A 14,057-nucleotide genomic window follows, 5' to 3' on the forward strand; every position below is an offset into this window, starting at 1 on the left:
CTTCTTCTCACTCTCCTTAACACATCACAATCTGGCTTCCAAGTGGATCTTTCGGCTGAAACTGCTCTGTCCAAAGTTACCAATGATTTCTTAGTAGCCAAATGCAATAACTGTAAGTGTTCCTCAAGATCCTGTTCTGGCCTATCTCCTCTGCCTCTATACTACTTCATTGTGTGATCTCATTAGCTCCCATGGATTTAATGATTATCTCTATAATGGTGATCCTCAAATCCACTTATTCTGTCTTAATTTTCCTGCTGATCTCCAATCTTACATCTCCAGCTGCTTTTCAGACACCTTGAGCTAGATGTCCAGTAAACATCTTAAACTTTCCCTTTAACACCTTTTTTTCCTATTATATAGAGGGCAATATCATTCTCCCAGTTCCTCAAGCATCATTCTTGACTTCTCACTTCTGTGTTAGAATCCTTACAAAATGTTAAGTCATTAGAGTTGATAGAGACAATAATTATCTAATTTAGCATGGTCCAGTATCATTGATCTGATCTTACAAGGAGATGTTATGGGCCAGAACTTGAAACAAGGTACTAAGTAAAATTGATAGAAACAATGCTTGTGTTCACACCTTTAGAGAGCTCATATAAGCAAGAAGCTCTTAGGGCCAGAGAGCACTCTGGGACAGACACATAAGCACTCTGGGACAGATACAGGAGGACTCTGGGAGACACAGAAGCCCACTGTCAGAGGTGGAGACAGATTCATTCCATCTTCCACCTTTGTGCTGGCTGGAGGCTGAAGAAAGCAGAGGCAGAAGCAAAGGACAAAGCTGCAAGAGCTTTTAGAGAAATAAACATTTGGATTTTATCAGCTGGCTGCATCTGGAGTGATTATTACTCTTAACCGAAACTAAGGCTGCCTCCAAGAAACCTCCCCGAGAAACCTGCTCCCAGAGAGGACCATCATATATTATTTTAAAGAGGAGAACACCACACTTCTACCCCTTCTAATCTGTTGCCAAAGCCTATTGATTTTGCCTTTACAACATTTCTCTAATGGGCCCCCTTTTTTTCCTCTGATGCTGTCACCATTCTAGTGCAAGCCCTCATCACCTAGTGCCTTGATTATTGCAATAGTCTGCTGGTGGATCAGCTTGCTGATGGATCTTCCTGCCTTCCTACTTCATCCCACCTTCTAATTTGCTATTAAAGTTATTTTTCTAAAAAGCATTTGAATGTCACTCCTCCTACTCAATACACTGCATGGGCTCCTGTTGCTTTCAGAATTAAATAGAAAATCTCTCTTTGACATTCAAAGCCCACTATAATCCACAACCTTCCTACCTTTCCTGTCTTTTTGTACCTTACTTCGCTCCATATATTCTTTAATTCAGCGACACTGTCGTCCTTGTTTTTCCAGGTATAATATCCTCTGTCTCTCAGCTCTGAGCATTTTCTTCACTTGTCTCCCATGTCTGGAACATTCTCCTTCATCAATTCTATCTGCTGTCTTTCTTTAAATCTCAGCTAAAATTTTACCTGATATAGCAAATCTTTCCTAATCCCTCTTACTTTTAGTGCCTTTACTCTATTACTTCCTATTTATCTTTTATATAGCTTGTTTGTATATTATGTTTTCAGATTGTCTCCCTCATTAAATTATGAACTCCTTGAGAGCAGGAACTGTTTCTCATCTCTTATTATATCCCTAACACTTAGCACTGTACTTGGCACATAACAGGAATATATTAAATGATTACTCATTGAAGGAATAGTTTATCAAAGCAAAAAATAAAAAGTGAAAAAAACATGAACAAAATTAATAGAATTACATAGCTTGACATCACTTAGGAAAATTCATACCATAGTCTTGTTAGAATAAGCTTTAACAAGAATAATTAATTCTATGAATTCCATATCTATGAATATTTATGGATTAGTTGCTTGTGATGGTCTTTCTATCATACCTCTTATGCTTACTAATTTAAATCACTATAGCATATTGAGCAATGAGTAAAAAAAATCCAAGAAAGCTGTTGTATTATAACATTTGTAATATATACATAAATTCCCAATATTTGACTATTTACATTTATTCCTTTCAACAGGGTTAGACTGCCTCTCCATGCCTTTTCATTCTGATTAATTCATATCTGTGTCCTTACATAAAGTATACATACAAGAGCAATACAACTTGGTATTCTCCTAGGCCTTCTCCTAGACTAATTTGTTCAAGTTTTTCAAACTTCCTAGAAAGTATTAGTTATTAGTATTATTATTGTTGTTGTTGTATAATATGTAATTAATACTATCCATTGAATGAGAAAATACACAATGCCAAAACTACTCCAAGTTCAGAACACTTTTAAATTAATTTATATTTTATTAATCACAATCATATCTACATATATTTGAAAAATACATTATTCATGTTATACATTTAGTCAGAACTCAGGATCAAAATAATAGTGCTTGATGTGCATAAGAATTCCTGGGTCTTTTGTAATAAATGGAAGTCTTGAAGGATAATATTTCCCTAGATGTTCTTTGGTCACCAATGCAATGCAGGAACTCCACCAGGACTTCTCTCTTAGTTTTGCAGTAAGACCAGGCTTCTTTCTTTTCTACTTTTTCTACATATTGTATGCCTTGAGAAATACAGAGAAACTTACCAGATCAATTGTTTTGGCCTTTTTTTTGGATTCATCATCACACCATGTTTCACACCACAACCACTCTTGAGGAAGAGACTTAATGGCAACTTGGTGAATCATATTATTGGGTAGGTCCTATAAAAAAATCATATATGAACTTTATATATAGATATAGATACATATGATGCCCAAAATATAGTCAATGCAGGAGAATGAAGTAAAAAAGATAGTATATCTTGTTGTAGGTTATTGGCAGTTTGGCATTTGGCAATTGTGTCAGATTCTTTGTAACCCCATTTGGGTATTTCTTGGCAAAAATATTGAAGTGATTTGCAATTATCTTCTCCACTTCATTTTACAGATGAGAAAGCTGAGGCAAACAGGGTTAAGTGACTTGTCCAACTACACACAGCTAATAAGTTTCTGAGATCAGATTTGAACGAAGATCCTTACTTACTCTAAGATCAACACTCTATCTGTTGTACCAATTAGTTGCCCCAGACAGTATATAAATACTATAATAATAATTTTAGATGGTATAGAAATAGTAAAATATATGAACTGCAGTTCATTTTTTAAACATTTGAATAATTTTACTTATTTCTTTTTTATATTGGGCAGCATGTTCATTAATTAAATTTGAAGTAACTATAGTTATTTCTATAACTAAGAAATTTAATTTTAAAATCACTCTAGAACAAAGTTATTATGTAAAAATAAAGATTAATACTATAAACATAATCTTTAACTGAGTAATGTCTATAGTAAATTTGTTATTTTTCAGGAAATTTATTTTATTTGTATTTGTCTATATTGACTCTCATTGTCAGTCTAATATCAAACTTATTTAAATAATGGTTGCAAGGGGATATTCTAGAAAAAGTATTTAAGTCAGAATGAAGTAATGCAAAGTTCTTTTTAAAAATAATCAACTAGAGGCAGATAGGTGGCTCAGCAGATGGAACACCAGCCCTGAAGTCAGGAGGACCTTAGTTCAAATCTGGTCTCAGACACTTAACACTTTCTAGCTGTGTGACTCTGGGCAAGTCACTTAACCCCAATTGACTCAGCAAAAAAAAAAAAAAGGAAGAAAAACAATCAACTAACACTGAGGACATTTGAATGACTATCTTTTAGGTTCAAAAGGAGAGTATAAATAATTTAGTAATTACTAATAAGTGTGCTTGCAAATTGATGCATATTTAATTTAATAATAAAATATTTGGTCTTTATAATAGAAGGGGAAACAGAAAGAGAAAGATTTTTATTACGATTAACACTTTTCCTGGCAAAATGAAGGCTTAGTGTTGTACAAAAAACACTACTAATTCATATTTTTATAGTTTCTCAAAAGCAGGGGACAATGTGCATCTAGACAAAAGAGCTGGTATTGTTGCCTCTAGTACTTCTTTCCAAGGTCTTCCAGTGGGGTGAAAAAGAGGGAGATAGCCAGCAAACAAACAGGTAACAAGGCACACACATACATACACATACACATATAAATAATGTTTAATCATGTCTGACTTTGTATCATTCTTGCTGGGGTTTTCTTGGCAAAAACACTGGCATAGTTTGCAATTTCATTCTTTTTCCAATTTATTTTACAGATAAAGAAACTGAGACAAACAGGGTTAAATGATTTGCCCAGGATCACACAGCTAATAACCATCTAAGGCCAGATTTTGAATGCAGGAAGACTCATCTTTCTGACTCCAGCTTTGTCGTACTTTATCCACTGAGTCATTTAGCTGCTCTCATGTATATGTGTGCGTCTACATATTTCGGAAAAAAAAATTGAAGTCTTTCCTCCATGGAAGATGATTTCTAATCTCTTGCTCCTATATTCCAGTTCTCCAATGTGGACGCTGGCAGAGCATTGAGCCTATTACCAATGCAATGTGGTGAAAATATAGGCTAAGCATCCATACTTCTAGTCTTATTAGAATCAATTTTTATTATATTAACATTGCCAGTTAAGTACACTGAATATTCCCCCAGCTATTTAAGCTATTTTTATTTTTTTGAGGAGTACTTTATAATTGAATCTATACATGTGCTTTGGCAGGTTAATTCCCAGGTATTACAGGCAAGCAAGTTATATTTATTTAGAAGGGATTTCCCTTACTATTACTGTTTTGGATATTTTGTTATTTTCATATAGAAATGCTGTTGATTTTTGAAGATTTATTTTGTTGCCTACAACTTTGCTTCAGTTATTGTCTCAATTAGCAACTTTGCTGATTGCCTAAGGTTTTCCATTTATACTATCATATTATGAGGAAATAAGGGAAGTTTCATAATTTCTTTATCTAGTCTTTACTCTATGCCCTATATTCCTTTCTCTTACCTTACTGATATTGCTAGTATTTCCAGATTTTCAGTATTTCCATTATTATGTCAAATAATATTGGGAAGAGTGCGTATTTTTGCTTCATTCTTTATTTATTGGAAAAACTTTTTCTGTATACTCCTTATTAAAAAAGATGCTTTTGACATTAAAAAAGGTCCCTCTATGCCTATACTTTTCATCAATTTTCTCATTTTCTATTTTATTAACATATAGTTATAGAGATATGATTTCTCCCCTGAGGACTACTGTAACTGAAATCCAGAAATTTTAGCATTTTCTTTTACATATATATTTCTATGATTTCCTTTCTATGGTCTGTCCTTTGATCCTTATAAAAAAAAAACTACTCGTTTTCCATTGTTTCCATTTGGGTCTGTTGTGATCTCTGAACCAATGACTATTTTTATTGCATTATAAATCTATAAAAGACATGTTAACTTTTTTGCTTTTTTACCTTTGTAATATCTCTGTGCCCCAGTACATGTCAATTTTTGTAAAAGTTACATATGATGCAGAAAAATACATATATTTGGGGAAGCTAGGTGGCACGGTGGATAGAGCATCAGCCCTCAGGAGGATCTGAATTCAAATGTGATCTCAAGACACTTAATACTTCCTAACTGTGTGACCCTGGGTAAGTCATTTAACCCAATTGCCTCAAGGTAGGGGAAAGTATATTTTTTGTTGTCCATTTCGTAGATTTAGAAGATTCCATAAGTTTTTTAACTTTAGTTTTTCTAGCAATTTGTTTGGTCCTCATATTTTCCCTTTTGTTTATCTGTTAGATTTATTCAAAACCAACAGAGGGATATTAAAGTTTCTTGTCACTATTATGTTACTATCTATGTCTTCTTGTAGCATAGATCTTTATGATTTGGAGAGTATAAGTTTATTAATGACGATTTGTTGCCTATGGTTCCTTTCAGCATAAAGTAGCTTCTTTTTTAAAATTCCTTTTTATTTTCTGAATGTCTATTTTTGCTTTGTCATTTAGCATGATTGCAACTCCTGCTTTTGTTGGATTCATTTGATGCAAGGCAATTTTTTTTCTTATCCCCTGAATTTTATTTCACATGTACTTTTGTTTTTTAAAAGTATTTTTTGCAATCAACAGATTTTAATTTTTTAAAAAAAATCTAATCTGTCATTCTTTGTTTTATTGAACTATTTCATTCACATTTAAGTTATTAGTTTATATTATCCTCCTCTTTTGTTTTTTAAAAGTATTTTTTGTAATCAACGATTTTAGTTTTTTTTAAAATCTAATCTGTCATTCTTTGTTTTATTGAACTATTTCATTCACATTTAAATTATTAGTTTATATTGTCTTCCTCTCTCTAATATTAGGCATTTTTTTCAAGTTAGGATTTCTCTCTTTCTTCTCAATCCCCATTCCTTCCCTTTGAGAGCTTTGCTTATTTTTCTTTTTTTTTCACTTGCTTTTATCTAGTTATATAATTCCCCCCCCCCTTGTTTCTTTTTAGTGATTCAGATTTCCCCAACAAGTCCTATTTACTAGTTTTAAAATTTTCATTTTTATGCCTCTTTCCAAAAAGAATTTCAATCCTTTCTTCGTCCATCATTTCTGTTTATTTTAAATCTCCTTTCTCTGCTCTATGATTTGTAAAATTATCTAGTCTCTATTTTCTAGATTCTTCAATCAAACTTTTAAAGTATTAATTCTAGGTTTCCCCCCCAAAACAATTTTTGGCTGTGGCTTTTTAGAGCTTGCCCTCCTCTTTCCCTACTATTTCAGAACAAGGTCAATCATCACAGTTTCAGATGGATACTGCCTCAGTGTAGAGCTCCTTCTTCACCATGTCTGTCCTAAATTATGCTACCTACTAATGATTTATTACTCCCTCCCTTCCCTTTAGTTTTTTTCATTTGTCTCAAAATCTCCCCGAGTTAAAATCTTCTTACTCCCTTTGGTGCTTGGTGCCCCCAAGAGTTCCAATCTCCACTCTTGCCCCTCCCCTAGCCAAAGATAAATGGAATTTTCACACTACAAATACCACAAACTGATGGGATCCTGGATACCTAGATGTGGATTGGCAGAGAAAAGCCTACCTACTCAGAGACAAAGCAGGAGGAGCTCAGATAGAATTATAAGTAGACCCTTTTGATTTTGTTTAGGCCTTTGTTCAAGTAGACTTTAGATTACAGTCCCATCCCAGATGGAGGAAACCCCCTTTTAGAATATCCAATCAGAAAACCAAGTTATGATGTCCCCCTTCCCCCAAATTATGCTCTCATATGTAGATTCTGGCTAACCTTCTCTATGAATTTAATCTGCTTGTCAATGACATACTCCTTGTTATAAACTTTTTTTTCAGTATTATTTGCCTCATGGCATCTTTCCCTTAATGATGCCTTCCTCCTGGTTACTTTCAGGAATTTGTCTTCCCCTTGTTAATGGCTAAAACCCTTATCCTTGTTAAGAATTTTTATGGATTTGTTCTATTCTTATCAGCATAATAAAATCTTTGCCTCTTGATTTGGGAAAATGTCTAAGTCTACAAATTCTTTTGAGATGCTTTGTGATACCACCCTGTAATCCCAACATACTTTTGAGGTATCATCCCATTTTCTACCATTTTGGTGGCTGAACCTCATCATTTGGTGGCCTGGAATGGAAGAGTCTGACTGTATCCTGTAACATAAACAAAATCACACCCAGCAGGAATTCCCTGTCTCCATAGACCATCTCTTTTTATCAGTGAAGCTTTCCCCCCCCTCCTCTTTTCAAATTTTTCCCCCTCCTTCTAACCCATTGCCTTATAGACTTTCCTCATAATGAGAGGTCACTTTTCCTCTGAAGCACTCCATATGACTTAGATACATGGCATCTTCTGCTCTATCCCCTTGAGCTCCTCCTTCCCTTTCAAGTATCCTCCCAAATTGTATTGCAGCTCCACAAATAAATAAATTGATTGATTCACCTCCATAACACTTTCCTTCACGATTTCACCTTCAACCTAGTCTAAAAATTAAGTCTCTTTTTGACTCATCCATCTGCAGTTACTGTTAAGGTTGTTGACTTGGGCTATAACATCTATTCATTCCTATATTTCTGTTGTTTGGGATGTCTGAAAAGCAATCTCAAACAGTTTCATTTTTTCCCTTAAAAATGTTTCAAATGCTTCTTCATTACTGAACATCTAATTTTTTCATTTATGGTTAAGCTCAGATTTACAAGGTAAGTCACCCTGAACTCTACAGCTCTCAGAAAACATTATTCCATTCTATCTGATATTTTGTGATAGGTTATAGAATAGTCTGGCATTATTCAACTTTTCTTTTCCTTTGTATTTGAGAGTCTTTCTCTTGATCACTTTGTAAAATCTGTTGGTTTTTAACTGAATTGTTAAACGTAACTACCAAATCTCTTGAAGTTTGCAGCCTTGTTTTCCTTCCTGGTAGTGACCTATTAATTTTTTTAATCGATATTTCATTTCCATAATAGTCTTGTGAGAGAACACATAGACCAAAATAAAAACCAAATACACATCTCAAAAGTAAAAAAGTATGCTTCAATCTATATTCAGATACCATCAGTTCTTTCTCTGAGGATAGATGGTATTCCCCCCACCCCCCACCTCATAAATCCTTTATAAATGTCTTGGATCATTGTATGGCTGAGAATAGTCATTCATAGGTGTTACTTTGTATATAGTACATTTCACTTTGTTCAATGAAGTCTTTCCAGATTTTTCTGAAAGCATCTTGCTCATCATTTTTTATAGCACAATAGTATTCTATCATAATCACAAACTACAATTTGTTTAGCCATTCCCCAACTGATAGATGTCCCCTCAATTTCCAATTATCTTCCAACTCAAAAAGATCTGCTATAAATAATTTTGTACTTATAAACTCATAAAAACTCTCTCATTATTAACCCCTCCCCCCTACATCTCTTATCTACTTTCCCTCTTACATCCTTGTAGAACAAATAGATTTCTATACCCATTGAATATATATGTTATTCTCTCTTTGAGCCAATTCTGATGAAAGTAAAGTTCACTCGCTCCCCCTTAATTCTTCCCTCTTGCCCTCCACTGTAAAAGTTTTTTCTTGCCTCTTTTTTTTTTTCTCATAATTTATCCCATTCTACTTTTCTCCTTTTCCCTTTCTCCCAGTACAGTCCTATCCCCGCTATGATTTTTTTCTTTTTGGATAGTATTCCTTCATATTCAACACACACCTGTGTCCTCTGTTTATATATACTCCTTCTAACTGCCCTAGAAATGAGGAAGTTCTTATGAATTACAAGTGTCATCTTCCCATGTAAGAATTCTACTCCTGATCCCTATTATGTTTGTATATATCTGTTATTTCCTATCCCTGCTAATTCTTCTACTTTAATTCTACTCCTTAACTTTCCTTATTAAGGTTTAACCTCCCCCCACCTATTGTATGCATCCCTCTTTTCTTCTCTTCTCTCCTTTTTTTTTTTTTAAATCTAATTCCCATTAATCTACACAGTAGGCTCCACTGTCATAAATCTACACACTTTTCTATACCCTATCTTAACCAGTTCCCTCCCCCTTTTCTTTATAAATTTTGGAGGGTACTAGACCTTTCATGGTACATGCATACAGACACACACACACACGTGTTCTTTCTCTGCATCTCATCCATAGAGCATAATTACTATCTTTCTCTTTTCTCTTTTTTATTTTTAATTAATTTTTTCTTCCAGTTACATTCAAAACATTTTTTACATTTGTTTTTAAGATTTTTGAGTTCTAAGTTCTTTCTCTTAACCCCATCCACAATTAAGAAACCAGATTTGAAATTATGCAAAACATTTCCATAAAAGTCAAGTTGTGAAAGAAAACATAGATTTCTTACCCTAATGAAAATAAAAACTCTTAAAAATTTTTAAAGTTAAAAAAAAAGAGAAATAGGAAATGCTTCAATCTGTATTCAGACAGAATCAGTTCCTTCTTTGGATATGCATAGAATGTTTCTCATTTTATTCATAAGGTATTTCATATCCTGTTCTATTTTTTTTTCATTCTTTACATTTTGTTTTATTTATTTCTTGATTTCTTTAAGCTTCACTGGCTTCCCCTTGCCCGACTCTAATTTTCAAAAAAAAAAAATCTTCTTTAAGATTCTGCACCTCCTTTTCTTCCTGGTTAACTTTTTTTTCAGGCTGAGGCTATCTTTGAACCCGGCAAGCTCCAGAGTTCCTCACTGGTGTTTCTGCAGAGCTAGCCTGTAGTCTTTACACTCCATCCCGGTTAAACCGTGGTCCTGGGGTGGAGAGGACTTGCACAGTCTAAGCTGCGAGTCCAGGTCGGACCTTAGAACTCTCCTGCTCCGGCTTCAGCGCGTCCTCCAGGAGACATCCCTCCTTCCCCCGCAGTGCTCAAGGCTGCTAGGAAGTGAGGCAGAGAGGTGCTGGCCACCCGATAAGGTGCACTGTTTCTTCTCTTATGCTCTCTATAAAGCTAAGTTAGCGATGGAATAAGTGGAGTTGTTTTCCATCTCCAGCTTTAGTCAGCCCATCCTCCCCCAGGGCTCAGCTCAGCTGAGCCATCAGCAACAGTTGGCACCCAAGGGGTTCTGGAGGAAGGACCCTCAGTCACAGTAGAGCCCCGGCCTGGAGGAATACTCCGTCAGGCTGAGGAAGTCCCCTTAGGAGAGAGGTAAGGGTAAACTCGGAAATAAGCCCTTACAGTGGGCACACACACACACACACACACACACATACGGAGGAGGAAGAAAAAGAGGTAGTTTGCAGAGTCTGCAGAAGGACAAGAGGATCCCAAACAGGCACGAAATAAGCCTCATACAAAAAGAAAGCGCTATGGTAGAAGAGGGAAAGGGCAGGAAACTTTCTCCCAAGCTCGGGTAGAAGTAGAAGAGCCTCTCTAGTTTGTCAGACTAATAACGGATACTAGAGAAGATGGGCCAAGTTCACCTTAAAATCCCAGAACAAGCTAGGCAAACTTCTCTTAAGGAGGTTAACAATTAAGCTGATATTATCCAAAAACCAGAAGAGGTGTCTGACCACAAAAGTAAGCCCAGAACAAGCTAGGACTGAAATGAGTAATGAAACATGAAAATATAAAGGGAAGAAAATTGGGAGGACACTCCCAGGACTAACAGTATATCAGGCCTAAATCTCTAAGTAAAAGCTGCTATGTGTCTAGGTCTGCCTTGCTTTCTGGGTTCTGGGTTAAAAGTTAGCAAGCTTGTGAAAAACAGGCTAAACTGAAATTCATTCATAGTAGTAATTCTTCCAGAGTGGCTCAGAGAGTATGTGTCTAAGCATGTAGAAGTGAGAAATGCACAGAATGAAAGGGATTGGAGAGTTTAGGAACTTTTGAGAAAACAGAAAAGCCCTGTGCTATCACTTTAAAAACTCATGTAAGCTAGGAGCCTTTGTTATCAGAACTCAGGCTTGTGGAATTCTGCCAAGAATGATCGGATATTTCTGCCTTAGCTTGTGTAAGTTAAGAGGACTATTGGTAATTATTGTGCATGTGAATAAGAGAGAGAGGCAAGGTTAACATTAGCAAAACAAGATGATAAAATATTGAAATAGGCATTCCTAAAGGGAATAATGGCTATTTTCAACATACTATTTCAGCAGTGAGCCTGAGATATCCAGATTAATCTAAATGACCCAACCCTGGCTCTGCAAAGGGCCTATAAAACAGCTGTTTGGGATACAGAGAGGTTAGTTTGTTTAAAAAAAAAAAAAATCCAGAGACAAGCCTCTTTTTTTTTCCTGTCTTAGCTCTCTGATGGATTCTCAAATAATCTGACCCCAGAAATTTGAGACAAGAACAGATTCGTTACAAAATCTTGATGATTTTCAAAAATTGTTGGGTGATATTGACTTTGACCCATTCTACGGATACCCATACATCAACTTTCCCATTTATTCTCCATTTTATAAGGAGACTCTTTATTAAAATTCTCCTAGAACTCTGTTTTCAGAAGCAAAATGTGAACTATATCTTGTAGAGAAAATTATCTGGGGCCCAATTAATACGAATACTTCCTAATGAAAAGATACAAGGGGCAATATATCAATCATAGGGAATTAACCCTGCCCTGATAATTAGGATTCACGTTATAAGCTTATGAGTAAGTCATGAAATGTGCCAAAACAGTCTGGTTTGAAGCTCCCTGGTGCTGATAAGAACGTCTCTTTCACTAAGATCAAGCAAGGAAATCAAGATCCATTCACCGATTTTTTAGCCCATTTAACACAAGCAGTAGTACCTATGGTGGGGATGGGACTGCAGCTAAATCACTGATCAAACAACTGGCTTTGGATAATGGGAATGCCGACTGTAAGCTTCCTAGGGAAGCTGCTGTAGAAGAAATGTTTAGACGCACTGCTAGAATGGGGTCACAAGCTCTTTAAAAGCCCCCCTGGAGTGCACCGTTTCCCCCTTTCTCTACTGTTTCCATTGAGATGAGCCAAACACTTCCACTGACTCAGGACACCGTTGCCTTCAGTCTTTCTCCCTCTGCTGCTGTGTTCTCAGGTTCTGCAGTGTTGCCTATAGCATACAGTGCAGGGGAAATTGTTACTCAGCATCCATATCGACCGCCACAGAACAGGGGACAAAAATGTCTGCTGGAGACTGTTGCAATTCTTCTCATGAGGCAGATGCCCAGCAGTGTAAACTCTGAGCCTGAAGCGAGAAGAGGCGTTCCATGTTTATTGGATTAGAGAGGGATAACAGAAGTGTCCTTCATGGTGTTATTTGGTTCCTGGAGATAAGGGATAGTGTTTTCTAGGGCATTTTGACATCATGTATTTCAGGACTAATTACCATTAGTATTTCCAAAAAAGATCACCATGGAAATAATTGCAGCTTTTCATTGGTTTTTGAAAATGAAGCGGTAGAAAAAGTCTGTGAAGAATTTGACAAGATTTTCCAAATTAAAATATATGCTCTAATACTTGGTGACTTCAGTGTAAAGGTAGAGAAAAGTGTCATTGAAAAGAAACATGAGAAAGCATCATTCAGGAAAATACATAAACAAATAGAAAGACTGTGTAGATAGCACAGAATCCTTTTAACAGTTATGAAGAAACTGTCAGGTGGTAGACACAACAAGTACAAATAACACCATGAAGAATAAAACAGATGACTCTGACAGGAAAACATTTGCTTTTGATGTAGGACTCTTTCCTAAGTCTTTGTGGCTATAGTTGAGTAATTTCAGTTGTATACAACTTTTTGTGACCCCATTTGGGATTTTCTTGGCAAAAATAACTGGAGTGCTTTGCCAATTCTTTCCCCAGCTAATTTTACATATGAGGAATCCTATGTTTCAACTCATGAGTCTTCCTGATTCCAGGCTTAGCATCCTATCCACCACATCACACAATTCGTAAATGTTTAAGACTGCATTTAAACTTGGGGACATGAGTTTTCCTGACTTTAGTCCTGACACTTTATCCACTGCATCATCTAGCTGCTCCTTTCCTAAGAGATCTTAATATCTATTAAATCACTGATTTATCAGAACTAAAGAAGGATAATGAGAAAAAGATCTGATGTGCAACTGAAACATTATAATGATGAATTATTATTTAAAGTAATTTGAGATTTAAAAATGGGAAATCGATATCAGAAATGATACAGATGAAATGATAATTTCTTTCAAAAGTTTTATCAATGTAGATTAACTTTCTCAACAAAGAAGACCAAAAGATCCCTGACAGTCTCTTGGTCTACAAACTTCTGGGTTCCTTGCTAAATGAGAGAGATGACTGCCAAAGACAAGATCAGGTTTAAAAAAAAAACTAATTTATAAAGACAAGTTTCAAAAATTCTGTTTCACAAAGCAAAGAGATATAATTGAGAGAAAAATCAGTTTCAACTAAGTCAGGCAAGATAATAACAAGGCAAAGTCATCCCATGGGCTTTCAAGGATGAAAATGAAAGGATGAACACAAACAGTAAAAAAATTGAAATGATTTGTCAAACTCATTATGACAATTTAAGGATAGTAGAACCATTGCACTTAGACTCCAGTATCACAGTCACAGATATGTTATAGAGGAGTTATATAGAGGAATGTGATATAATTGTAAGGACACTGAGAGATTGA

At 35.5% G+C, this 14,057-nt stretch overlaps 1 protein-coding gene across 1 annotated transcript in view; it reads right to left on the reverse strand.

The window, feature by feature from the left end:
- Positions 1–14,057, reverse strand: part of UGGT2 (UDP-glucose glycoprotein glucosyltransferase 2) — a 206,028-nt gene that overhangs the window by 15,111 nt on the left and 176,860 nt on the right. Inside the window, exon 37 of the mRNA XM_051984021.1 lies at positions 2,630–2,746. Within this exon, the coding sequence (XP_051839981.1) occupies positions 2,630–2,746 (117 nt within the window). The remainder of the gene's footprint in view (positions 1–2,629; positions 2,747–14,057) is intronic.

Source organism: Antechinus flavipes, chromosome 3, assembly GCF_016432865.1.
Source record: "Antechinus flavipes isolate AdamAnt ecotype Samford, QLD, Australia chromosome 3, AdamAnt_v2, whole genome shotgun sequence".
Taxonomy (NCBI): domain Eukaryota; kingdom Metazoa; phylum Chordata; class Mammalia; order Dasyuromorphia; family Dasyuridae; genus Antechinus; species Antechinus flavipes.